Consider the following 26,286-nt stretch of genomic DNA (forward strand, 5'->3'; position numbering starts at 1 on the left):
GCAAGTGAGGAAGAAAAAGCTCAAAACCCTGCTTCCAGCCCCAAGTAATAAATATTCTGTCCCCTAGTTAACAACTGTCAATAAAAGATAGAAACCCAGCCCGCAGGACGCACAGTTCTCTCTTGAGCTCACCATGCTCTCACAACTTGAAAGTGTACTTTTGCTTGAATAAACTTTCCTGCTTATACCCCTCACATACTGTGTTGTGTCTGCCCTTGAATTCTTTCTCCTGAGAAGACCAAGAGCCTTCTGCGACATCTTTGGGACAGGCTGGGTCAAGGCCCCAAGGCCTGGAGTCTCCCCAGTTCACCTGGCAACATGACAACGCTTTCATGTGTAATCCTCCATTGTTACACAGGTCCGACGTCAGGGCGGCTAGGGGAAGTGTTCTATAATCTGTGGTTAGGCCTCAGATGTTTAGTGTTTATGACCCTGGGCTGGGACCTTCACAAGTACTTCTCAGTACTTCTGCTCCCTTCTAGGTGAGACAGGAAGGCAAGAGAGAGCCAGAGCTGGGAGTTTCCTTTCCCCCACGTAGACTTTAATGAAATAGTTTTGAGGGCAGACATTTGTTAAGGAGAATGGAATAGCTCTGGGCATATTTCAAGATTATTACTTCCAGCAGGGAAAGGATTTTTCTCAGATCTTCACAGGGAGAACCTGATAGGGCTCCTGGAGGTAAACCTTATAAAAACATGGGGCTCCACAAAGGTTGGACCCCCAGGTTTTTTAACTCTCAAATTAGACCATACGCAGTCTCCAGGAACTAGTCAATTAGCCTTCAGCTAATCCTATCAGTAGCTGGCTCCAACCTGGGTTTCTGCTTTTGGTCAGTTGCGATTCTCTGTATCCACCTGTCGGTCTCTCCAGTTTTCAGGGTGGTGTTTGCCCTGTGACTTCAATTCTCTGATGCATCTAAGAAGAGTTGTTAATTTTCAGTTTGTTCAGCTTTTTTCTTGTTGTGAAGATGGGGAGTGAGAACTTCCAAGCTCCTTACATGTTGGCCTGGAAACCAGACGTCTGTATTGTATGTCATGGAGTTCTGATGGTGTGTAAGAACAGAACTTCTGAATTTTCTCTCAGAATTCTGATGCTGTGAAAGACATGAGCTCTCTGAATGAAGATCCTTCCACATTTGGCATATTGATAGGGCTTCTCACTAACACTTTCTTTGATGTGAAGAGATGGAACAAGACCAAAAGATTTCCGGGGTGCCTGGGTGGCTCAGTCGTTAAGCGTCTACCTTTGGCTCAGGTCATGGTCCCAGGGTCCTGGGATCGAGCCCCACATCGGGCTCCCTGCTCAGCCAGAAGCCTGCTTCTCCCTCTCCCACTTCCCCTGCTTGTGTTCCCTCTCCCGTTGTCTCTGTCAAATAAATAAATAAAATCTTAAAAAAAAAAAAAAAAAGTGGCCTGGCATGTTTAAATACAACTAGAAGGCCACCATGGCCAGAGGAAAGAGAATAACAAGGAGGAGAGCAAGAGGTTAGATTCAAGAGGTCAGACTGACAGAGCCGGACTATGTGGGATCTTGCAGACTTCTCCAGGGACTGTGGCTTTGGCTTCTACTATGAGTGAGATGAGAAGCCACTGGACAGTTCTGAGCAGGGGTGACATGATTTAACAAATATCTGAAAAGGATCCCTCTTGGTTCTGTGTTGAGAACAGACTGTGGGAAATAGTTTGATTCCAGAACAATTCTGAAGTAGGGATAGGATTTGCTGTTGGGTTGGATATGGGATGTGTTTTTAATTTCGGTTGCCACATGTTCATTGTTAAAGAGTTCATTGTTAAAGAGACTATGAAGTCATAAGGAAATGGTTAACCACAGGAAAAGGCCTATCGGAGAAGACGGAAAGTGAGGAAAAATATTGGAAAATGGTTCTCAAGGATTCAAATCTCTAGCTCCCCAGAAGCCAATTTTTTTTTTTTTTAATTTTAGATTTTATTTATTTGAGAGAGAGCAGGGCAGAGAGAAAGGGACAAGCAGACTCCGTGCTGAGCATGGAGCCCGATACGGGGCCCAATCCCAGGACCCCAAGATCACGACCCAAGTTGAAGCCAAGAGTCTGACGCCCAACTGACTGAGCTATCCAGGCACCCCAAGAAGCCAATGTTCTGAAGGAACCAACAGGCTCAGTTAATGCAGTTCTACTCCAGGGTCTTGGAAGTTAGGATAAAAGGTGAGCATCACATGGAAGAAATGTCCTATCTCAACTCTTAAACTTAGAATGGATCCACATCCAGAGCCAGGCTACCTTAGTTTCTCTGCATTTTCCAAAACAGAAGATGTAGCTCCGGTTTATTTCATCTACAAACTGAAGGGTATCCAAAGAATTACTGTTAATTTTGTTAGGTCTGATAGTAGCATTGTGATTACACAGGGAATTGCCCCTGGTTTTTAGAAATGCATAATGAAATAGGGATGAAACTACATGATGTTTCAATTTCATTTAAAATATCTCAGCAAAATACAGCTCAACGCCCAAGAAACAAATAATCCAATTTAAAAAATGGGAAGAAATGAACAGACATTTCTCCAAAGAAGACATACAAATGGCCAACAGACACATGAAAAGATATTCAACATCACTCACCATCAGGGAAATGCAAATCAAAATACACCTCACACCTGTCAGAATGGCTAAAATTAACAACACAGGAAACAGATGTTGGTGAGGATGCAGGGAAAGGGAAGCCCTCTTAAGACTATTGGTGGGAATGCAAACTGGTGCAGCCACTCTGGAAAACAGTATGGAGGTTCCTCAAAAAGTTAAGTATAGAACTACCCTATAATCCAGTAATCACAGTACTGGGTATTTACCCCAAATATTCACTAATTCAAAGGGTTACATGCACCCTTATCTACAATAACCAAATTATGGAAGCAGCCCAAGTATCCATCGACAGATGAATGGATAAAGATGTGGTGTGTATATATATACAATGGGATATTAGCATCAAAAAGAATGAAATCTTGCCATTTGCCATGACACGGATGGAACTAGAGGGTATAATGCTAAGAGAAATAAGTCAGAGAAAGACAAATACCGTATGATTTCACTCACATGTGGAATTTAAGAAAGAAACAAAAAAAAGAGCAAAGGGGTAAAAAAGAGGCTAACAAAGAAACAGACTCTTAACTCTAGAGAACACACTGATGGTGACCAGAAGGGAGGTGGGTGGGGGATGGGGGAACAGGTGATGGGGATTAAGGAGGGCACTTATCATGATGAGCACCCGGTGTTGTATGAAATTGCTGAATCACTATATTGGACACCTGAAACTAATATAACACTGTGGGTTAAATACACTGGAATTTAAATTTAAAATTTTTAAAGTCAGAAGACTAAAAGGAAGAAAAGAGGGAGAAATAAAGCAAATGTGGCAAAATTTCAATAATTGTTGAATCTGGGCAATGGGTATATGGGAATTTATTGTACTATTCTAGTTTTGTGTATATTTCAAATTTGTCATTTTTTTATAAGTGAACATTGTTTTATCAGTTTAATTATTTCCTAGAGAACAAGTTTAAAATGGATTTGACTGGTTTTATGATCTTTGAGATAAAACTTCAAAGCAATCATAGAAGGTATAGACTTGGGGCCTTGATTCTCCAACCTCTTTTCCTCAATTTCATCACCCTACGATTGCCCTTCCTTTCCACCTCCTCCTCCATTTCCTTTCACAGCCAAATATGAAAAAGCATCATGTGTTGGGAAAGAAAAGGCAAAAAGTGATATGAAGAGAAAAACAGGACTTTGATGAGATGTAAAAGTTAAATTATCAGCAGCCGCTGACTCCATGTCCCAAAACTGCCTAAGGAGCCATCAACTAGGAATTAGGGCAAAGGCTCTTCCTCAGCAGCTTCAAAGTCCGTATTTCTCTGTCTTTGTTAAAAAATATTAAAATGCAATTCCTCCTGATTGGTTTGCAAGAACAAGGTAGCTCGTATGAGGAAAGCCAGGAAGCCACCAGCACCGTTTCAACACAAACCTTTGCATAAGAACGGAACCGAAAAACAAGCACATCGATTCAACCAACAGAGCAGACGGTGCCCTTTCTTCGCTAAAACCGCGTGTTAAACGGACTCCGGCGTCCCCTCCCGCATCCCGCGGCAGAAGGCGTGAGAGTAACGCCGACAGCGCCCCAAGTCGTGGGCCAACCCGACGCGAAAGCCCTTCGGAAAAGGGAAGCACAGCGCCCCTGGGAGTCGCGCCCCGCGGGCGTTACCTGCCCGGCGGCGGCGGAGGTCCGACCCCCCGCCGGGCCCGGGCAGCTCGCTGCGGCCGGCTCCAGCCAGCAAGCCGCCGGAGGGCTCGGAGGCGGCACGCGGCGGCGGCCGACGCTCGGGGGCCGAGCGCGGGGCCCTGTCGTCCGGCGCCGCCGGCCTCCGGGGGCCGGGAAGGGCCGCAGCGCGTCGGAACGCGGAGCCCGCCCGCAGGCTCCCGCCCGCGCCCCGCCCCCCCCGCCCAGGGGCCCGCGAGCGACCGCGGCGCGCGCGCGCGTGCACGTGTCCGTGTGTGCGCGTGTGCGCGCGCGCATGCGCGCAGACGGGAGGCGCACTTCGCCGGGAGGCGTCCTGCCGCGGGAGCACCGTGCAGGATTTCCCGGCAGACCCCGCGCTGCTCCCCGCAAAGGCGGACCCCGCCCAATCACGCGTCCCTGTGACTCGACTTCCCCGCGGGAAGTCCCTAACGTTTCTGGTTCCACGCTGACTGAAAAGACGCAAGGCGGTCCTACCCGAGAGTGGACACTGGCATGACCGAGGGTGTATCGCAAACCCCTCGCTGCAGGTGCAGGTCACTTACAGGACAAGTAACAACAGCAGTTACGGAACGCAGCCTCCGGTCGCTCCTGTCCCGGGTCCGGATCTAGGCACCGCTTCTTCATCCACCCAGTGGATGCTCTTCGGCTCCCACCACCACCACCATCCTAAGACTCCCGCTTCCCACCTAGCTTCTGCCTACCCGCCCCGGGTCCACACCATCCTGTCTCCTCTCCCAGATTAATCTTTCCCCCTGAAGCCACACTTAATCAGCATCATCACTCACTTCCTGTGATTCCCTCATTAAACCCAAACACGATCTAGGACTGGAAGCAGCCATCACCAAGTTAATCCAATTCCAAGTCCACTTTCTCATTCCTGACTTCACTGAACTCCCTGCCACAGACAGTCCAGTCCATCTACCGGAACTTTTCCCCACCTCTACGCCTTCACTCACAGTTCTTTCTTTTCCAGACCTTGCGAGGGTCCACCTTAAGAAGTCCAGTACCGTCAGCAGAACTGGGGTCAAATCCTGGTCTTTGGTAAGTTATTTCACATCCGTAAAGGTCAGTTTTTTCATCCCATAAGGTAGAAAATTAAATGACTCAAATGGGTGAAAAGAGCTTTTCTTCTGGCACCCAGGTATCATGTGGTTATCAACTCTATGCCCTGCTCCTTCTAACCCCACTCCCCCGGAAGAACAATCTTCACCCCTACCTTTCTGAGCTTTCCACTATGAAGTAAATACTTGTTCACTGGAGAACCTACTATATGCTAGGTGTTGTGGAGAATACATTATTTTTTATTTTTTGCTATCAAATGCATTGTCTAATTACATGCAGACAAATGGAGAAATTCATCTTAAATCTATTAGGAAAGCTTTGGGACAGAATCTGTGACAGGGCTGGGGTGGAGGGAAGGAAAGTTCTCCGAGCAGTGAGCCAGGAAACTGGGAGGACTCTGGCTTCCTTTAAAGAAAAACGAGGTGAGGGCAGGGAGCAGAGACTGGGGCCCACGGAGCATCTGTGGGCCCCGCAGGTGTTTGGATTTTAACCCAGCAGCACTGAGTAGCCATGAATGGGTTTTACGCTGGGGTGTAGTGTGGTCCTTAGGATTTTAGTGGATCCCTCTGGCCTTGGTGCCCTTCCAGGGCTCAGCCAGCTTGGGCAGAAAAGAACTTGCTGCATCATGCAACACTGCAAGCTGCCGTCTCACCTGCTGTGGCTTTGGGGAGGTGAGGGGAGCCTGGTGAGGGGGATGGGTGCCACACCCATTTTGCAGATGTTTGTAGACCGAGGTAAGATCCTGGCTGTGATGGGCTGAACGGGACAGAGAACACCAGTTCTGTGTGCACCACTTAGAGTGGGAGAGGGGTCCCAGGCTGCAGATGAGTAGGAATCACCAGGGAGGTATGCCCAGAGGCAGGGCTGGGGCTGGAGGGGTTTCAGAGAGAGAGGGAATGGCATCTGCAAAGGGAGAGTCAGGAGAGAGCACAGTGTGCCAGGGATACCCCTGACTCAGAACTTGAGTATAAAGAACTTGAAGTCTGCCTGGGCATCTGTCATCGTCCCTCTCTGGGGATGCTAAGGTGCAGGCCACAAGCAGAGAGAGGCCCCTGGGTTTGGGTGTACATGGTGGTTGCAGGAGGTGGGTGGTGGAGGAGGGGCAGGGAAGGCCACATCAAAGCTCAGGCTGTTGGGCGGGGAGGTGGGGGTGGGGGGTTTAGCTGGGGGACAGAGCAGACAGGTTGAAAATGGAGACTAAACCTTGTGCTTATCTCTGCTTCCTCTGGAAACTTCACTACAATGATGGCAAAGAATTAAAAAATGCATAAAAGAAGAGATAACCAAAGACGAGTGGTCAAAAAAAAAAATCTTTCCTTGAAAAATGGACTTTTTTTTTTCTTTCCAAATACAAAGTAAGCAAATGACCATCCCCCTTTGGTTGCCAGAATGCTGTTTGCACCTCTATCTGGATAACTACAGCATAACCATAACTTGTCCTGATCTTGATCTTTTAGGCTTTCTCCTTTCTCTAATGCTGATTTTTTTTTTTTTAAGATTTTATTTATTTATCTGGGAGAGAGAGAACAAGCAGGGGGAAGGGCAGAGGGGTTGGAGAAGCAGACTCCCCTGCCAAGCAGGGAGCCCAACTCAGGGGCTCTATCCCAGGACCCTGGGATCATGACCTGAGCCAAAGGCAGACACTTAACCGACTGAGCCACCCAGGCACCCCTCTAATGCTGATTTCTGTGTTTTCATTTTCTATTTTATCATATAAGCTATCTTGAGTCCTTTTTGACATGATAGTTATAATAAAATAGATGGCTATTGCCTATTATTACCGTTAGCAGAAATGTCTTCTAACTTAAGTGACTGTAATCATAGTTTTCCATTGCTGGTAATGGACTTACCCTGCGGGGGATGAAATGAAAGGCCACAGGCTGAATCGCAGCAGAATCATAACAATTAGCATTTATTGAGCACTTACTTTATGTCAGGCACTGTTTTCATCACGTTACATGAATAAACTCACTTATTCCTTACAACAGTCTCATGAAATGGAAAGCCAAGAGGCCAGCATCCCAGGAGCTCTAAAGGAGAATTAGTCCCAAGAGTTAATTTACATAATTCAAGGTAGGACAAAAAGGACCAAAATATTTATGATCTTATCTCTCCATTCATAAGACTAAAGAGATTGCACTATTAAACCCTCCTGGTTTAGATTAAAACGAGTCCAGACCTGCATTATACCATGTATCAGATGGGGCTTCTGAGAATTTAAGATAATTTCTAACTTCAGAAGCTTATGGGAAAAAAGCACCTGAGAGAATCAGAAAACAGAATAGGAAAGTTTGCAATGCACGAAAATACATGCAAACCACGACTGCAAAGGTGGGGGACCCAAAGTGTCAGAGGAGGCAGGACTTGAGCAAGGCTTTTATAAAGCGTGGACAGGATTTCTGGAGACACAAGGAGGAAAGCAGAACATGTAAAAGGGTGCCAAAGAACCGTGTGAAAAGAAGCTAAGTGCGAGAAGAGGGTAGAGCAGACACAAAGGACAGGCTGCCTACATGCACCGGGCAGGAATGGAAAATGGGTAGATAGATCTAACTGTGGACGGCCCTGGGGTTAAACAGTTTGATCTTTTTCCTGGGAACTGTGCACTCTTTAAACAAGGTGGTGGTTTAGTCAGGCAGCTAGATAAAGATAGGAAGACAAGGGCAGCAGTGTTGACTCCCGTAATTTGGGCGCAAACTCCAGCAGCACTAAGAACAGAGAAAGAAATCAACTCGTAAGCCACTTGAAATAAAATCTTGCAGACTGATTACCTGGGATAAAGTAGGCAGTAATTATAGATCATTTAGTAACTATTCAGCACTATGGATGTTTCACAGGGGTCGAAAAGACCTTTGTCTTCAGGAAGCTTACAATCTAATTGAGTGACCGCAAGTATTATAACCCGATAAAATGAGAGTATTCTGGCTGAACTCTTGCCCAAAGTTATAGAGCTGATCATTGTTAATCAGAGAGTGCTGGGAGGTAGGAAAAGTGTGGATCAGCACAGAATCAGGGATGCCAGAAGCAGCTCAAATTTTAAGGCATAAGAGTGGCCCAAAGTGCCAATTCTGCAAATGTCAAGTAGGAAAAAGACTAAGAAATAGGCACTGAATTGTCCTTGAGAGATCAGCTTTATAGGATTGGTGAGAGTTTGAACCAGAGGGTATAAGTTTCATGAAGAAGAAACAGAAGAAAAATTTAAAAACTAGGGAAGCAATTTTTTAAAAAAATAATAGAACTCAATGTAAGTGTTAGGACATTTTTGGTGAGGATAAGATAAAATAACACTAGGATTAGTTAGGCCCATTAGAACTATGGTTTATACTTTGAGGAAAATATGCTATAGCAAAAAAGGTTTAAGAGAAAAATCTGTCCTTATAAAACGAGAGACTGGATTTGCCTCAACACTATTATCACCAAACTGGTGGGAAGCTTTTTGTCCTGTTCTGAAGCCAGCTCCTCTTCTACTACTGGAACCAGCATCTCACACACACAGGATTTCCTCTTTAAGTAAAGGGGCTGATGTGGTCGGGAAACAAGGTTCACTGATTGTTCAGGGACCCAAGCCCCATGGAATAGATAAAGTGAGCAAATGCAAGGTGTCAGGAGGGTCTAAACTCTAAGGCTGGAGTCCTCTGGAATAGGAGATGGAATACGTGAGGTTCTTACGTTATCCCCTTGTACTCACTGGAGCATCTAGTTTACAGAACGGGTGGAAGGAAGGCTAACTTGAAACTGGCTTACAGCTAGCTAGTAGAGAAGAAAACTCCAAAGATGTATCTGTTGTTCTTTGCAGGATAGGACATGAAGGCTGTGTGCTCTTATGCTAACATTAATGAAAAAGCTCAACTACTACTCCTTAGTGTGAAGTCGCTGATGTCTGATGAGAGTTGAACTCTGGCTGAAGGCTTTCCCACAGTCATTACATTTGTAAGGCTTCTCTCCGGTGTGAGTTCTCTGGTGGATAATAAGGGATGAGCTCCGACTGAAGCCCTTCCCACATTCTCTGCACTCGTGGGGCTTCTCTCCAGTGTGGATTCTCTGGTGCTCAATGAGGGATGAGCTGCGAGAGAACACTTTGCCACAGTCGTTGCATGCATAGGGGTTCTCTCCGGTGTGTGTCCTCTGATGCTCAATAAGAGACGAGATCCAACTGAAAGCTCTCCCACATTCACTGCATTCATAGGGATTCTCTCCAGTGTGTATTCGTTGATGCTGAATTATGGTTGAACGGTCACTGAAGGCTTTCCCACATTCGTTACATTTGTAAGGTTTCTCTTGAGTATGAGTTCGCTGATGTTGGCTAAGGTTAGTGCTTCGGCTGAAGGCTTTTCCACACTCACCACATTCATACGGTTTCTCTCCAGTATGGATCCTCTGATGCAGACTCAGGTGAGTGCCCCGGCTAAAAGCTTTTCCACATTCACTGCATTCGTACGGCTTCTCTCCAGTGTGAGTTCTCTGATGTTCAATAAGGTGTGTACTTCGGCTAAAAGTTTTCCCACATTCGTTGCATTCAAAAGGCTTTTCTCCACCATGAATTCTCCTGTGGACAATAAGGTCTGATTGGTAACTGAAGGCTTTCCCACATTCGTTGCATTTACAAGGTTTCTTTTGTGGGAAGAGTTTTTGGTGTTTAATGAAGTCCGAATTATCTTTGGAGTTTTTCCTAGATATGGGGGATCTAGCTCCCTTTGGAATGTTCTGCTGTATATTAACTTTTGAGCTTAGACTAAATTCACTAGCTTCAGGAACTCTCTCCCTACTGAAAATTTCCTTGAGGGTCATCGACACTTTCCTGATTGCCGTTTTCTCAAAAGATGTCTTCTGTACAGGACATTTTGTCTGCCTTGATAACCGGCCCTCACCCTTATAGGCCTCTTCATTCTTAGGACCTTGGGCAGTACTCCCTCTGAGACTTTCCATTGCTGACCCTGAAAACTCTAGTTCTTCAGAAATAGCCTGATTGGTGTTGATGCTTTGGCTCAGTTCACATCTCCCTATCTGAAAGACATTTAAAGTGCAAATGTCACCTGCATCTAGTATGGAGAGCAAGGAAAATAAACCAGCAGGAAAAAAAAAAAAAAAAGACAACAAATTTGCAATTCACACACACTAGCAACTTTATATGGGAAGAAAACAAAAAGGGACAGCCGAAGGCAAGTGAACAGCAGCAGAAGAGATAACAGGCAGTTTTTATAATAGGCATGGGGAGCACAGAGACATCAAGAAATACAGGAAGGGTGACTGGGTACTACGCTGAGCCAGAAAAATGGAAACGAGCAGATATACCAGCTGATGAGCAGAGAGTAGAGGATTAGAAAGTAAAATGAGCTGTTACTTATTATAGCCGATCAGCAGTGGTAAATGGGAGAAAGGAAAGGGATGAAAACAGTAGACTCTTAAGTGTAGAAAAGATACGCTCTAAAAAAAGCAAACAGTAGGGATGATTCTATCAAGCTTGGATGCAGTCCTTTTCTTGGGATTGAGAGAGAACAGAATTTCAGAAACGCTGTCTACAACACTGCCACCTGACGTGCCCCCCGACCCTCCTTCCAGCTAGTGTCGGTGTTCTTCTAAACAAGTCTACTTTCAGAGTACACCGAGGACAGCTCACTTACTTGGCAAATAGAAAGCAGACTAACTTAAGTCACCCGGTGAATTCCAAGAACTTAGACTGGAACTCATGTCTCCTAAATATCGAATCGGTGGTCTTTTCATGGTCTCACTCACCCAGACAGGTATTTTCGCTCACTCCCCTCTTCAGTGCCCTGAAGATTCAGCATCCACAGCTGTCCTCCCTCCAACTGAATGACCATGTCCAATTCACATGCTGGGACTCCTGCTGATGGGAAAGGATTTAACACAAGGCTTGGGTGCTGGAGACACAGGGCTATTCAGAGCTCGATATTAATGCTTTGATCTATAGAAAAGATGGTGTGAACTTTCAGAAGCTGTGGGAGGAGGGCCTGGCAAAAATGGCTTTCTGAAAGGGGGCAAAGTTGGGTTCCAGAAGGTTATACACATTCACATCAGAATCCCCCAGGGAACTTGTTAGTCAAGATACCTGGGCTTTGCTTCAGACCTAGGAGGTAGGACACGGGGCCCAGGCATGTGTATTTAATAACTTCATATAACTTGACAAGTAGAACTGTCCAAAAGGAAGCCTAGAAAGATACCCTAGATTGCCTGAAAAATGTGCTCCCCACTCCAACGTTCCTCACAGAGCAGGAGGGTCTAAAATACCAACTCAGCTTCCCCTAGACAGGTGGCTTCTCCCTTCTGCCAGCAGGGCCAACACTTCCCAAGGATCTCACGATTCCCAGGTAGCCAGCCAGCTTTCTCAGACACCTCCTATCACACAGCCGGTGCCCCACGTTCGGACTGCCTGGCACCAAGCAGTCCACTTAACTCCCCACTGACAGGTGGTTTTTACACCTGCCTCCTGAGTAAGAGCAGCGGGCCCTCTCCTGGAACACCGGCCTGTGCTAGCGACCCACAGAGCATCCTCCTACAGCAGCCTTCCTGCTGGGGAAATGGGAGAATGTGGAAATCTGTGTCTTTCCTCTCCCATCTCTGCACTCTAACTTTCCCCACGAAACCCTTTTCTTTAAGCCATGGTCTTGCAGATTCATCTGGAGCCCCTGTGCTTGACAGTCGGCTACAAACTATATACCATCTCCCCTAATGCTTCTGCTCACAGCACAGTTTGAGATCCGCTGGGTTAGGACATAATCTGGTTTCACAGGTTCCTTTCTCGTAGACCAGGGACCCTTCCAGATGTGCAGGTGAGCTGTGGAGGACATCCACCAAGAAGTCACACAGGGAGAACCTCTAAGGCAATGTGACGATGCTGTCTGTATCCAGCTTGGCCAAAAACATGCCTTCCAACTGGAAACAGGGAACACAGAAGCACTACCGATTAAGAGTCTGATTTATTTAGAACCTCTCCGTACAGTCCAGTTGCATGCTTCACGGGGCCCTCATTCCTTAGTAGGAATCTGCCGCATCGCTAGGTTGGCTGGCCTGCATTCTTGCAGCACAGACCCTCCCACTACACCATCCTGATTTTGTTGACCATTCACTGTTATTTCTCTCTTCTATGACAGTAATTCTCAGGGCAGCAGGCTACCTCCTGGGGAGAGTTCTGGGAATTGGTGAGGGTTTTTTTTTTTGGACCGTCATGTTGACTGGATGGTGCTATTGGAATTTAGTGGGGGTCAGGGATAATGGGCATTCCTGCAAAACAAAAAAATGTTCCTGATCCTGTGTGACTTTCAAAAAAGTTGTTTAATAGTGGCACCCAGGTGGCTCAGTCAGTTAAAGCGTCCAACTCTTGATTTCAGCTCAGGTCATGATCTCAGGTCCTGGGATCGAGCCCTAGGTTGGGCTCCATGCTGGGTGTGGAGCCTGCTTGAGATTCTCTCCCTCTCTCTCTCTTTCTGCCCCTCCCCCCACTCTAAAAAAAAAGTTAATAGTTACCTAAGGCTAGAACCTAACATTACTTTACATAGAGATACAAAATATTTTGCACAGCTTTGATATATATTGGAAAATTAAGGAAATATACTTCTCTTTCTTTCTGCTATTCTTCTGTTTCTTTCTGTAGGCCTTGTTCACATTTCGGGAAAATCAAACCACTTAATGGTGTTAGATTCGGAAATACAACATTCACATATCGGGCTGTTGCAGGTGCAGACATCTATTCACCCCATCTGTACACACTGGAACACATACTATCCTAATACAAATTACTTTCCTTTATATCAGGTTAGGTAATACATTGATATTTTGGAAATTTTATCTATAGGCAATCAATATTATCTGTCAATCTTACTACAGGATAGTAAATGGGACTTTTGTTCCTAGGGGAATGTTACTACATTATTACATATTATATTCCATCCTAGGGAAGAGATACTGTTGAGAAAACGTTTAGGTTTTTGGTGGTTTGAGTTTTCCCCCTAACCAGGAAGATCTGAAATTTGAAGATCTTTGTATCTTTGTGTCTTTAAAAAAAAAAAAAAAGATTTTATTTATTTATTTGACAGCGCAAGCAGGGGGAGCAGCAGAGGAAGAGGGAGCAGCAGGCTCCCCGCTGAGCAGGGACCCAGGCGCCCCTGTAAATTGTCTTTTTAGAACCATGAGAACATAGGCTACCTAAAAGCAAGCAGAGAAAGAACTAGGACAGAATTCAAAGGAGATGGCCATGTGGAGGTTGAGGGTTCTCCTTCATGCTCATTAGTATTCTGGTGGTTGGCAAGCTGAGCCAAGGTGCTATCAGTTTATCTGTAATTCAATTCGCTTGTATACCATGCAGCACAAGTGTCCCGAAATGTAGCTGTTCTGGCATCTCAAACAAGTCCATTGCATGTGTAACTGTAGTATGCATTTCATGTTTGTAAATGGGACACGTTATCGATACACAGAAACCCCACTGGGAAAGTTCTACATTAAAACAAAGGAACCTAACTTGGGAGATTCTTTAGGTCTTTTGGGTCTGTCTTTTGTAAGCATTTTATGAATATTGACTCATTTATGCTTCACAACAGTGACAGGGGTACTGTTGTTATCCCCACAGTACAAACGAAGAACTGGAGGTACAGAAAGGTTACATAACTTGGCCCAAAGCCAACTGTTGAATCCTGGACTCACCTGCACTGCACTCTCCACTCCTGTGGCCCCTAAATGGCCAAGAAACTAACCCCCATGATCCCAGGAAACCAGCATGACCTTAACCACAGTGTGCCACGGAGGTTTAGAGAGTGCCTGCCTCTGAAGGGTGACCACCCTGAGAGGCTGCACTGAGTCCCACTCATGCTAAAGCCCTATCTATGTAACCTGAGCACTAGATTTTCCAGCCACCCCAGTGCAGGCGGCATCCTTGGCACGAATCAGTGAAACATCAGATAGAGGCCCTGTGATGTAAGCATTTACCAGGTAATCTGGACTCTTAAAAAGATTTATTTATTTATTTGACAGGGGAGAGGCAGAGGGAGATTATCAAGCAGACTCCACTCTGAGTGAGGAGCCCTATGTGGGGCTTGATCTCAAGACTCTGAGATCATGACCTGAGCCGCAATCAAGAGTCAGATGCTCAACTGACTGCACCCCCCAGGCACTCCAGTAATCTGGATTTTGATTATAGTTCTAATGATAGCTATATAAAAACAGGGGAAAATAACCAATCTGGTTTTTAGGTCTCCTCATCTGTCAAATGAAGATGTTGGACTTGATTGTTTGGTACAAAGCTCTCTGATTCCTGGAGTTTAAGTGCCAAACACTAAAGCACATACCTGTCTGCCTAGACTAAGGGGATTAGACTAATATGAGCCTAGTCTTTTTGAAATCATGAGACATGTGAGAGCCTCAGGTCCATGTTTCGGATGAAACCATTCAAGAAACAGGCCAATAAGGTGTTCTTCAATCACCTAATGATGAAATAGAGCAAAGGAGTGTTGAGGAAGACATTAAGGGCAATCAGCAGGCAAGCGAAGAACAGTCCCATCCTGGGCAAAATTTGGCAGATTCACCTAAGGGAAGTTCTATGAAAAGAAAGAAATGTATCCCCTGCTTGGAAGAAGGAAGGCTCCTTAACTTACATGGGACATAGCTCTTCTAGGGAGACAGACAGTTGCCTTTCCCTCTTCCACCTTCCACCACCTCTTGGCTTTCTTTCTGGTCAAAGATAAAGCTGGCAAAGGTCCTATCCTAGGCAGCCAGAATCACCGGTCTAGTAACGTCACATCTGGCCAGTTGAATGCAACCTTAAGCGTTGAGGTAAAACAAATGCCTAAAAGCAATCCTACCTCCTCCCAGATGCAGAGAAGAGGACAATAGACACTGATGTCTGACCTGAAGTCCCTAGTTCTCGAATGATAAAAGGTAAAGGGGATGGATCTGGGCCAAGTCTAAACCCTCCCTAAACTCTTTAGGTGATCTGAGGCATAAAATCCAGGCTCTTGGTCAATTTCCTCCCATGGGGTAGGAGTTCAAATGGAGTTTGACACAGTCTCCTAATTCCTCCTGAGGATCAAAACAGAAGGCAGCCGATGCCGCTCCAGCACCCTAGGGCTGTGCATCCCCGAGCAAGTCACTCACCTCTCTGAAAGTCTGGTCCCACACTGTAAAATGGCATAACTAGAACTTGCTTGTCCTTTCTCACAAAGCTTCTGTTAATGCTACAAGTGAAAAGACAGCAAAGCATTTACAATAAAGGATTTCATATACAACATAAAGAGATACGATTGCTGTGCATATCTCAAATGAATTCACTTTAGGGGCACCTGGGTGCCTCAGTCATTGGGTGTCTGCCTTCAGCTCAGGTCGTGACCCCGGGTAGCCTGCTTCTCCCTCTCCCACTCCCCCTGCTTGTGTTCCATCTCACGCTGTCTCTCTCTGTCAAATAAATAAATAAAATGTTAGAAAAAAAAATTTTTCATTTTAAAATTGTGAGGGTGTTCATTTAAGGGCAGATGCTCTCCGAGAACTCGTGAGGCTCCCGTTGGCAGCTGCTGCTACAGGGCGGAGACAGATGTGTTCTTCTTCCCAGCTTTGGAGGACGCACAGCAAGGCAGGGCTGCTCTGTGTGACAAGTCTCAGGAGGGAACCCTGAGATGTAGTTCAGAGAGGCCAGGAGGTTACTGTCTCCACAAGGTTACAGCCATTCCCGTGCTCAGGCTCCATCCGAGGATTCCTCCACCACAGTGAGGCAAGTCCTTCCCTCTTCTCCTCCTTCCCACCTCATACTTTAGTATTTGGATCACCTTACTGCTACAGACATACTGTACCCCAAGTACAGCGGTCCTAAGGGCTGCAGCAAACCCAATCTGCTTCTACGGGACGAACTTCCCAGGGCTGTCCACCTCCTGCGACCCTAAGCGGCTGAAATTCTTTGGACCACGCCACTTCCTCTTCGATTGGGAACCCAGCAAGAATTCTCCCGTGTTTCTACCCCCTTCCGTATTGAGCATTTATCTCGCTCAGAAGCAAGCAGGTCGGAAGGTTCTGGAAGAGCTCCTCTCCAGGTGCTTTGCTTTCTGGTCTGGGCCGGACTGCTTGCTGGAGGCTTTGCTGATGGACAGCGCAATCAGCATGAGGGCCTAGGCAGCCTCAGCTCAACCCCCGAACAGAGACGTCCTGGGACCTACTGAAATACGCTCTTCAGGCAACCGCGGTGGCGGAATCTGGCTCGAGAGAACACAGAATTTGACTGACAGAATTTGCCAAGCTCTCCACCAATAAGTAAACACCTCCTGTATGCAGGTACCAGCGGTCCTCGACGGCACCGTAAAACAAAGGCTACTACTCACAAGCTGCGTAACTCCCCGGAAGGCGCTTCATCTCGGCGGGCCTCCGTTTCCTCGTCGGCAACGTGGGGATGGTAACGGTGCATGTCATGGGCTGGCTGCGGGGATAACGGGCCATCCGCTGCGAACCCCCGGCGCGGCGACGGGCGCAGCCGCGCACGGAAGCCCGGCGGCGCCCGGCGGCGGGGCCGAGGGGAGCAGGTCGCGGGCACGCACCCCCGGAGACCACCGCCCGCCCCAGCGCAGCCCGGCACTGGCCCGCGCCCCCGCCGCCCGCCCGTGCTGCGGCGCGACTCCGCCGAGCGCTTCGCAGGGCCTGCAGGCCCGCCCGCCCAGGCCCGGCGCGGCGCGCTCCACTCGCCGCCGCCTCGGCCGCGCGCCGGGGCACACGCGGGGCCGGGGCCGCGCTGCGACGGAACCCGAGCGCGCGGCGCTCGCGGAAGCCGGAAGGCTCCGTGGGGAGCCCGGCGGCGGCCCGCGGCGCGCGGCTCGCCGGCCCAGCGGCGCCTCCCCCGTCGCGCTCGGCGGAGCCGGCGCAGCCCAGCCGCGGGAGCGCCGAGCGGGTGGGGCCGGGGGCCGCGCGCGGCGGCGCGGGTCTGCGCCTGCGCCCGGGAGCCGGGGCCCGCGGCGCGCTGCGCGGAGCCCCTCCCGCCGTGGGGGCGGGCGGTGGCGGAGCGCCGCGGTCGTCGGGCGTCAGCGCGGTCCCGCAGGACAGCCCGGCCCGCGTCGTGGTGAGTGGCGTGCCTGGCCGACTGCGTCAGACACAGACCCCCGGGCTCGCGCTCCGCCCTGAGGAGGGGCGCGGGAACGCGGCGCTTCCGACGGGGCGCCCCGGGCCAGGCTGTCCCCCGGCCTCGCCGCGCACGCGCGGTCAGCCGCAGCCGCAGAAGCCTGGGCGGCCCCGCCGGTGAAGCGGCCGCCTTCGGCTCGGGTCTGGTCCCGGGGCGCTGGGATCGAGCCCCGGCCGGGCTCCCCCTGCCCCTCCCCCTGCTCTCTGTCTCTCGAAGAAATAAAACTAAACGCGAAACAAAACCATCCCATCGGGAGCTGTACAGATGCATGAAATCAGGCTCTATTCCATTTGGAAGAAAAGAAAAAACCAAGACGCTTTTCTACCCCCAATTTTAATACAGGATAGCGTCCTTGCCCCCAAATCGGTCAGTTTGATCTGGGAGTTCAGAAGGGAGAGCCGCTATGGGATGAGGGACATCAGAATGGTCTGGTTCAGAGGAGATGCAGTGAAGGCACAGCGGAGGGCGACGCTGAGAAGAACTGACGAGCTGGGCGAGGCGAAAGCGTGTGCAAAGCTGTGGACTGGGTGGTGACAGCTGTGTGCGCCCACCGTGGGGTAATCCAAGAGGGTCGGGAGCCAAATGATAAGGCTGGAAGGGACCTGGAGGCCATCTAACGTTATCACTTTCATAGTACAATGTACAGACCACGACAGTTCCCGTTGTAACTATTTTAAGGTGCACGGGACAATTTTTAGTGTATTCAGAATGTTGTGCAGACACCACCCCCCTCTGATTTCAGAACATTTCCTCACCCCAAAAGAAACCTTGAGCGCACTGAGCACTTACTCCTCCTTACTCTCCTCCCCAGCTCTTAATAACTTCCGTTTTACTTCCCGTCTCTCTGCACTTGCCCCATCTAGACAACACATAAAAGTGGAATTGTACATTTACCTTAGAGTGTCTGGAGTTTTTCCAGTTAGCATGATGTTTTCAAGGCTAAACCACGTTATAGCATGTATCAGGTTCACCCTGTCCCAGGTTCATCCGTATTATAGCATCACCCATTCGTCTCTTGTTCAACACTGGGGTGTTCCCCACCTTTTGAATATTGTGAATAGTGCTGCTATGAACACTGGTTACAAGCACCTGAGTCCCTAATTTCAGTTCCTGTTTTAATTCTTGTTGGGATTTTGACTGAGGTTGTATTAAATATATGCATCCACCTGGGAAGGGTTGATGTCTAAACAATATTCAGTTTATGAACATGGTATATTTCTCAATTTATTTCAGTTTTCTGAGCAATCTATTTAGTTTTCAGTTTAAAGGTCATATATGTGTTTTGTTAAATTTAACCCTAAATACTTTATGGCTTTTATATAATTAGAAATGGAATTATTTGGGGGCACCTGGGTGGCGCAGTCAGTTAAGCATCAGCCTTCGGCTCAGGTCATGATCCCGGGGTCCTGGGAGCGAGCCCATGTCGGGCTCCCTCCTCAGCGGGGAGTCTGCTTCTCCCTTCCCCTCTCCCCCTGCTCATGTTCTCTCTCTCTCCAATAAATAAATAAAATCTAAAAAAAAAAAAAAAAGGAATTATTTGCATTTTATTTTCTGGTTGTTTCCTACTAGCATATAGAAATGTGATTGATTTTTTAAAGGATTTTATTTATTATTTTAGAAAGAGAGAGCTCAAGTGGGGGAGGGGCAGAGGAAGGGAGAGAGACTCTCAAACAGACTCTGCACTGAGCATGGAGCCTGATGCAAGGCTCCATCTCACAACCCTGAGGTCATGATCTCAGCCAAACTCAAGAGCTGGACACTTAACTGACTGAGCCACCTGGGTGCCCAGCAATTGATTTTTTTCTACTGATCTTATACTGTTACCTTGTTACGTTTACTTATTTGTTTCAATGATTGTTGTGTAGGTTCCTTGTGATATTTCCATGTAAATAATAATGCTGACTGTGAATAGAGTTGTACTTCTTCTTTTCCAATCTTTAGGCCTTCTATTTCTTTTACTACTTTTATTAAATCTTCTGCTATTTATTTTCTGTTTATTCCTCATACGTATTCATTACTTTTATTTCACCGGCTAGGACCTCCAGTACAATGCTGAATGGACATGATGACAGCAGATGTCTTTGTCCTGTTTCCAATCTTATGAGCAGAACTTTAATATTTCACCATTAAATATATTTGTTGTATCAGATTGTGAATTTTGCTTCTATTCCTAGTTTGCTAAGAGTTTTTTATTTAAATAAATGGGTATTGAATTTTGTCACCTTTTTTGCATCTATTTAAAAGATCATGTAAGTTTTGTCCTTTATTTTGTTAATATGATGAATTACATTGATTATTCAAATGTTTCACATACCTTACATTTCAGACATAAACCCCACTTGATCCTGACATATTATTTTGTTCATATTGAGGGATTCTTGATCTCAGGGTTGTGAGATCGAGCCCCATGTCGGGCTCTGCTCTCAGCATGGAGTCAGCTTGAGATTCTCTCTCCCTCTGCCCCTCCCCCACTCTTTCTCTCTAAAATAAAAATAAGTAAATCTTTTTAAAAAATAAAGTTTTAAATATTGATGGATTCTATCTATCTGATAATATACTTTTAGGGATTCATCTATGTTCATGAAGGATATTGATCTATAATTTTATCATAATATCTTTGTCAGGATTTGGTGACAGGATTATGCTGGTCCCATAAAACAACCTAGGAACAGTTTCCTTCCTTTATATTTTCTGAAAGATTTGGGGGAAGTATAGTATTATTTCTTCCTTGTGTCTTTTGATGGAATTTACCATATAGGCCTGGAGGTTTTTGTTGTTGTTGTTTTTTTTTTTTTAGAATTCCATTTAATAATGCATTAAATTTGGGGTGCCTGGGTGTCTCAGTCAGTTAAACATCTGCCTTCGGCTCAGGTCATGGTCCCAGGGTCCTGGGGTCGAGCCCCACATCAGGCTCCCTGCTCGCCTGGGAGCCTGCTTTTCCCTCTCCCTCTGCTCCTCCTGCTTGTGATCTCTCTCTCTCTCTCTCTGTGTCAGATAAATAAATAAAATCTTAAAAAAATGCATTAAATTTCTTTAATAAGCACAGGGCTATTTATTCATATTTTCTGTTTCTCCTTGTGCTAGTTTTGTTGTGTTTTTCATAGAATTTGTCCATTTCATCTAAGTTGGGTTTAGTGGCAGGAATTTGTCCATACCATACCCTTATTATTTTTTTGTTGTCTATAGAATCTGTAATGATATCTTCCGTTCATTCCTCTTATTGGTAAGTTGTGTACTTTCTCTTTTTTTCTTGATCAGTTTTTCTAGGAAGTACCAATTTTACCAGTATTTTCAAAGAACTTTTTTCTGTTGATTTTCTCAAACCTTGTTTTCTATTTCATGGCCTTCTAGTCTTTAACAGCCATTTACTTATGTGGGGTTTAATATGTTCATTTTCTAGCTTCTCAAGGTAGACAGATAATTGACTTTAAACCTTTTTTTCTAATATAAGCATTTAAAGATACAAACTTCCCTCTAACAGAGCCCTTCAGCTAGATCTCACGCATTTTGCTATGTTGCACTTTTACGATCATTTAATTTGAAATATTTTCTGATTTCCCTAGTGATTTTTCCTTTGACCCACGAATTACTTATAAATGTGTGTGTTCTTAATTTCTAAATGTCTCAGGCTTTTCTGGATATTATACCGTTATTGATTACCAATTTAGTTCTGCTGGTCAGAATATATTCTGTGTAAGATTTCAATTCTTTGACATTTATTGCAACTTAGACGTATGGTGAAAGAGCCTGCTTTGAAAGGTAAACTAAGGGGCATCTGGGTGTCACACTCAGTTAAGTGTCCGACTTTTGGTTTCAGCTTAGGACGTGATCTCAAGGTCCTGGGTTTGAATCCTGTGTTGGACTCCATGCAGCGTGGAGTCTGCTTGAGATTCTCTCTCCCTCTCACCCTCTTCCTCTATTCCTCCTGATCATGCTCTCCTCTAAAATAACTAAATAAATCTTAAAAAAAAAAAAGGTAAAGTCAGCTAAGTAATTGGCTGATACATAATCAACCATCAGACAGACAAAGCCGTCAGAAGAACATGAATTAAAGGAAAGGCAAGGAAGACATACAAATGGCCAACAGACACATGAAAAAGTGCTCAACATCACTCATCCTTGGGAAATACAAATCAAAACCACATTCTGACCTCACACTGGTCAGAATGGCTAAAATTAACAAGTCAGGAAACGACAGATGTTGGCGGGGATGCGGAGAAAGGGGAACCCTCCTACACTGTTGGTGGGAATGCAAGCTGGTGCAGCCGCTCTGGAAAACAGTATGGAGGTTCCTCAAAAAGTTAAAAATAGAGCTACCATAGGACCCAGCAATTGCACTACTGGGTACTTACCCCAAAGATACAAATGTAGTGATCCGAAGGGGCATCTACACCCCAATGTTTATAGCAGCAATGTCCATAATAGCCAAACTATGGAAAGAGCCCAGATGTCCATCAACAGATGAATGGAAAAAGAAGATGTGGTATATATATACAATGGAATATTATGCAGCCATCAAAAATGATATCTTGCCGTTTGCAATGACATGGATTGAACTAGAGGGTATTATGTTAAGTGAAATAAATCAGTCAGAGAAAGACAATTATCATATTATCTCACTGATACGTGGAATTTAAGAAACAAGGCAGAGGATCATAGGGAAGAGAGGAAAAAATAAAGCAAGGCAAAATCAGAGAAGGAGACAAACCTAAGAGACTCTTAATCATAGGAAACAAACTGACAGTTGCTGGAGGGGCGGGGGGTGGGGGGATGGGGTAACTGGGTGATGGGCATTAAGGAGGGCATGTGATGTGATGAGCACTGGGTGTTATATAAGACTGATGAGCCACTGACCTCTACCTCTGAAACTAATGACACAATATATGTTAATTAATTAAATTTAAATTAAAAATAAATGTAAGAAAGTAAAGGAAAGGCAATCATCCACTCATTTATGTATTTAGTAAGTGTCTCCTGTTTACCAGGTCCTATTCAATGTACATAGCTGAGCAGAAATGTATGTTCTCATGGACTTTGCAACAGATGGGAAAAGACGAGTCAGCAAAATAAGTAGACAATATATTAAGGACTGATTCTGTCACCAGACTGGTGGGATTCTCAGTCCTTCTTGGAAGCTACTGTTTAGGTTTTTTTTTTTCCTCCCAAACAGAACCCTCGAGATGTTTTGCACTGTCCAGTTCTCACCTCCTGGATAAATTGGAAGATACTTTCTATGGTTCCCCCAAACACCTCTCTTTGTCCTTGGGCTCTGAACTGCGAATATGATCCTCACTCCACCTCATGACTTCCAACAGCCGTACCCCAAGAAGGACTGAGAAGCCCACCGTTGTGGTGGCCAAGCTGGCTTCTGTCTATATCCACCGAGAGAAGCTCGGGTTCCTGCAGGGTTGGAGTGAAGGACGTGAGTGAGGGGCACCGGGTAGGATGAGAGACATGTACTCCCTGAACTCGTCCACTTCTGCTCCTATATTTTTTATTCTTTAGTAAAAGCCTATCTTTAAAATGCCAGCGTCTCCTTAAATAATCCGAAGGAAAGCGGAGTGTCCCGGCAGCTCGGTGCTCGGTGCATCCCGGGGTGCCTTGGACACGGAGGGGACCTGGGGCTGGCACAGCGGGAGAAAGGACGTGCCGCGGGCTGGGCGGTGACGTCTGTGTGCTGGGCTCCACTCCTCCTGCCCTCCCGTCCAACGCGCTGCTCCCACCGTAGCTCCCAGGCACTCACCGTCCATCACATTACCTGCCGCTCGCAAGCCTCCAGCCGCTCCCCACCTCACTCACGAGTGAGAGCCACAGTCCTGACATTCACTTAAAAGGCCTCTTGTTTCTTTCTGTAAAGATTTTATTTATTTGAGAGAAAGAGAACGCGTTGGGGGGAGGGGCAGAGGAAGAAGCAGACTCCCTGCTGAGCAGGGAGCCCGATGTGGGGCTTGACCCTGGGATCATGACCCGAGCTGTGGAAGGAAGGCATTCGGTTAAGAAACTGAGCCCCCCGGGCGCCCCAGCCAGAGTGCAAATATTGCCAAATGTCAGAACCCAGGAGCGAGCCCCTGGGAAGGTAGTCGGTCTGAGAAAGCCTTCAGCCAGCGTACAGTCCTTTTTTAAATAAAGATTTATTTATTTATTTGAGAGGGCGAGAGAAGGGAGAGATAGAGGGAGAGAGACTCTCAAGCAGATCAAGCCTGACGCGGCCTGATCCCAGGACCCTGACACCAGGACCTGAGCCGAAACCAAGAGTCGGGCACTCGAGTAACTGCCCCCCCGGCACCCCCAGAATAGAATCCTTTTAAGCATCGAATAACTCACGCTACCCAGAAATTCTGTGAATGTGAAGAATGTATTGACTTCAGGTAAACATCAGTCATCACCTGAGATCAAAGACTTCACTGGCAATACAAGGAAAGTTTAAGACTTGACATTTCGTGAAAAGCCAGCCAGTTAATGTTGAGAGCAAGACACTAACAAATAAATTCTGTGAGCTACTTGAGGACAGGTATTGTGTAGTTCTGATATTTCAGCTTTTCATCAGTATTTCTTTTTTTTTTTTTTTAAGATTTTATTTATTTATTTGACAGAGAGAGAGACAGCGAGAGAGGGAACACAAGCAGGGGGAGTGGGAGAGGGAGAAGCAGGCTTCCCGCCGAGCAGGGAGCCCGACGTGGGGCTCGATCCCAGGACCCCGGGATCATGACCCGAGCCGAAGGCAGACGCTTAACGACTGAGCCACCCAGGTACCCCCATCAGTATTTCTTATAGACATTCCATGTAAATGCTTCTATCATTCATTAACACATTTTCAGTCAGACTTTTCATGCCCTCATCTTCAGAAGCTTTCTGAAACCTTAAAAAATAGGAATTCCCCTATAAAACAAATAAGTCACGGAGATGAAAAGTCCAACACAGGGAATCTAGTAAAAAATATCATAATAACGTTGTATGGTGACAGCTGGTAACCTCTCTTATGGTAGTGAGCATTGTGCGATGTATAGCATTATTGAATTACTACGTTGTGTCCCTGAAACTAATATAACATTGACTGTCATGCATACTTTAATAATGAAAAATTTTAAAAAGGAGTGCCCCAAATGGAAATGGAACCACCCACATAAAAATTGAGAAAATGTTTTAATTGGAAGATCATCCCAAATTCTACATCCACAAGTTCTATCCAGAGAAGCCAGGAATCCAAGTATCTATCACAGCTGTGACAGAGACAATTCCAGAGGACCCATGGAAGCAAAGGGACACCTTTTAGATAACTGAGCCCTTTAACAGAGCTGTTCATTCCATCACTATGCTTCTCTTCACTTCCTCATCCCCAACACCACAAGATTTTATCTCAGGGGGAAAGACACATGGGAAGAGAGTGATTTTCAAGATGTATTTCACAAGAATAAATTTCTACAGGATTGTAGACATGTACTTTTTGAAGCCTATCTTCTCTCTGAACATACCAGTGAAGAAGTAGAGGATCAGGAAAGACAGATACTGTATCTCTGAGCCTATTTCTTATTACTTGGCACTTGGTTTAAAAAGCACTATGCTGGGCGCCTGGGTGGCTCAGATGGTTGGGCAGCTGTCTTCGACTCGGGTGGTGATCTCGGGGTCCTGGGATCGAGCCCTGCATCAGGCTCCCCGCTCAGCGGGAAGTCTGCTTCTCCCTCTCCCTCTGCCGTTGCCCCCCCAGCTCATGCATGTGTGCGCTCTCTCTCTAATAAAGAAAATCCTTTTAAAAGAGCACTATGTTATTATGCTTCATGAGTGAACCTAATTACCCATATTAAATGAGGTCACATCACTTTAGTAGATTGGGCCTTAGGTCAGAAGGTAAGATGTTAGTAAATCCGAGTTCCCTTGAGATACCCACAGCATAGAAGGAGGAAACCAGAAATGACCTAAACAGGATGAAACTGTGAAACTTGATTCCTCTCCCCGCAAAATGCACTTCTATTTAGTTTTAGCTGGCTGTTAATCAGTGTAAGTTCACATACAATTTAAAATATTCTCTAGATTGTATGGCCACAGTTATAATACAACCAAACATCGAGATCAGAAATTGTGGCAGGGGACAGAAATTATTTGTCAAAATCTTTAGGCCAGTATTCAATAATATTAAATGGAAAATACAGGTTTACACTTCCATTGACTTCTGTTTAATCCACCCATTGATGGGTTAATGACATGATGGTAATTTTGGTACAACTCTAAGGGCTGGCTGGTGTTTGGGGCAGTCTGAGTATGTAAAAGTCAATAAGACTATTTTTCATTTGCAAAATCAGTTAAAATTAGTTAACAAGTTCCAAGAGACATAACTTCAAGCAAAGTAGTATATAAATTTTTATTATAAAACCAATAATTCAAATATGTTTTTAATAAAAAAACCCTCTGATTTCATCTATTTAATGGGAAATCACTAAAATGTTGCATACAGGGATACTGCCTATGAGGGAACTTTCTGGGGGACAGACATGTTCTGTATCATGACCAGTGTGGTGGTTCCTCAAGTGTATACATTTGTCAAGTCATTCACCTGCATACTTAAAAATACTTTCAAAACTATTTGAAAAAAATGTTATGCATGCAGACCATTAATTTCTATTATTTCTCTTTAAGGACACATATTTTTCCTTACAATATGTATACATTCCTGAGAAGTCTGTAAAACTAGCTCTTTATTTAGATTTGTGAATCTACAGGATCCAGGTTCAAGCTCAGATGCATTTCTTTCTTTCCATACACACTCATGCACATATGGAATATATATATATTTCCGTGTCTTGCTACATCACTGAAGGTCATGAACTTTAATCTTTCCCAGCTTACTTTGACAATGATTTTCTA

At 45.8% G+C, this 26,286-nt stretch overlaps 2 protein-coding genes across 11 annotated transcripts in view; one reads left to right on the top strand and one right to left on the bottom strand.

Moving 5' to 3' along the window:
• The window catches only part of LOC123837350 (zinc finger protein 883-like), a 53,110-nt gene that overhangs the window by 9,297 nt on the left and 17,527 nt on the right, over nt 1-26,286 (top strand). For 3 of the 9 annotated variants that reach the window (XM_064598390.1, XM_064598389.1, XM_064598391.1), the window contains exons 2-3: nt 5,242-5,309; nt 24,021-24,176. The gene's annotated coding sequence lies outside the window, so the exon portion shown is untranslated. The other 6 variants (XM_064598394.1, XM_064598393.1, XM_045866224.3 and 3 more) reach the window with 4 other exon arrangements.
• Nucleotides 7,216-15,447, bottom strand: ZNF391 (zinc finger protein 391). Of its 2 annotated transcripts, XM_064598430.1 has the most exons (3): nt 15,429-15,447; nt 11,061-11,169; nt 7,216-10,331 (listed from the first exon to the last, which is right to left on the bottom strand). In XM_064598430.1, exon 3 carries the CDS (start codon nt 10,251-10,253, stop codon nt 9,180-9,182), a length of 1,074 nt encoding a protein of 357 aa, XP_064454500.1. In that variant the 5' UTR covers nt 10,254-10,331; nt 11,061-11,169; nt 15,429-15,447; the 3' UTR covers nt 7,216-9,179. The 2 variants fall into 2 exon arrangements, with proteins under 2 accessions (XP_064454500.1, XP_045722201.1); XM_045866245.3 differs by lacking the exon at nt 15,429-15,447 and having other exon boundaries at nt 11,061-11,172.

This window comes from Mirounga angustirostris, unplaced genomic scaffold (genome assembly GCF_029215605.1).
Source record: "Mirounga angustirostris isolate CCGP_5_RB_7025 unplaced genomic scaffold, mMirAng1.0.hap1 SCAF_8, whole genome shotgun sequence".
NCBI classification, from domain to species: domain Eukaryota; kingdom Metazoa; phylum Chordata; class Mammalia; order Carnivora; family Phocidae; genus Mirounga; species Mirounga angustirostris.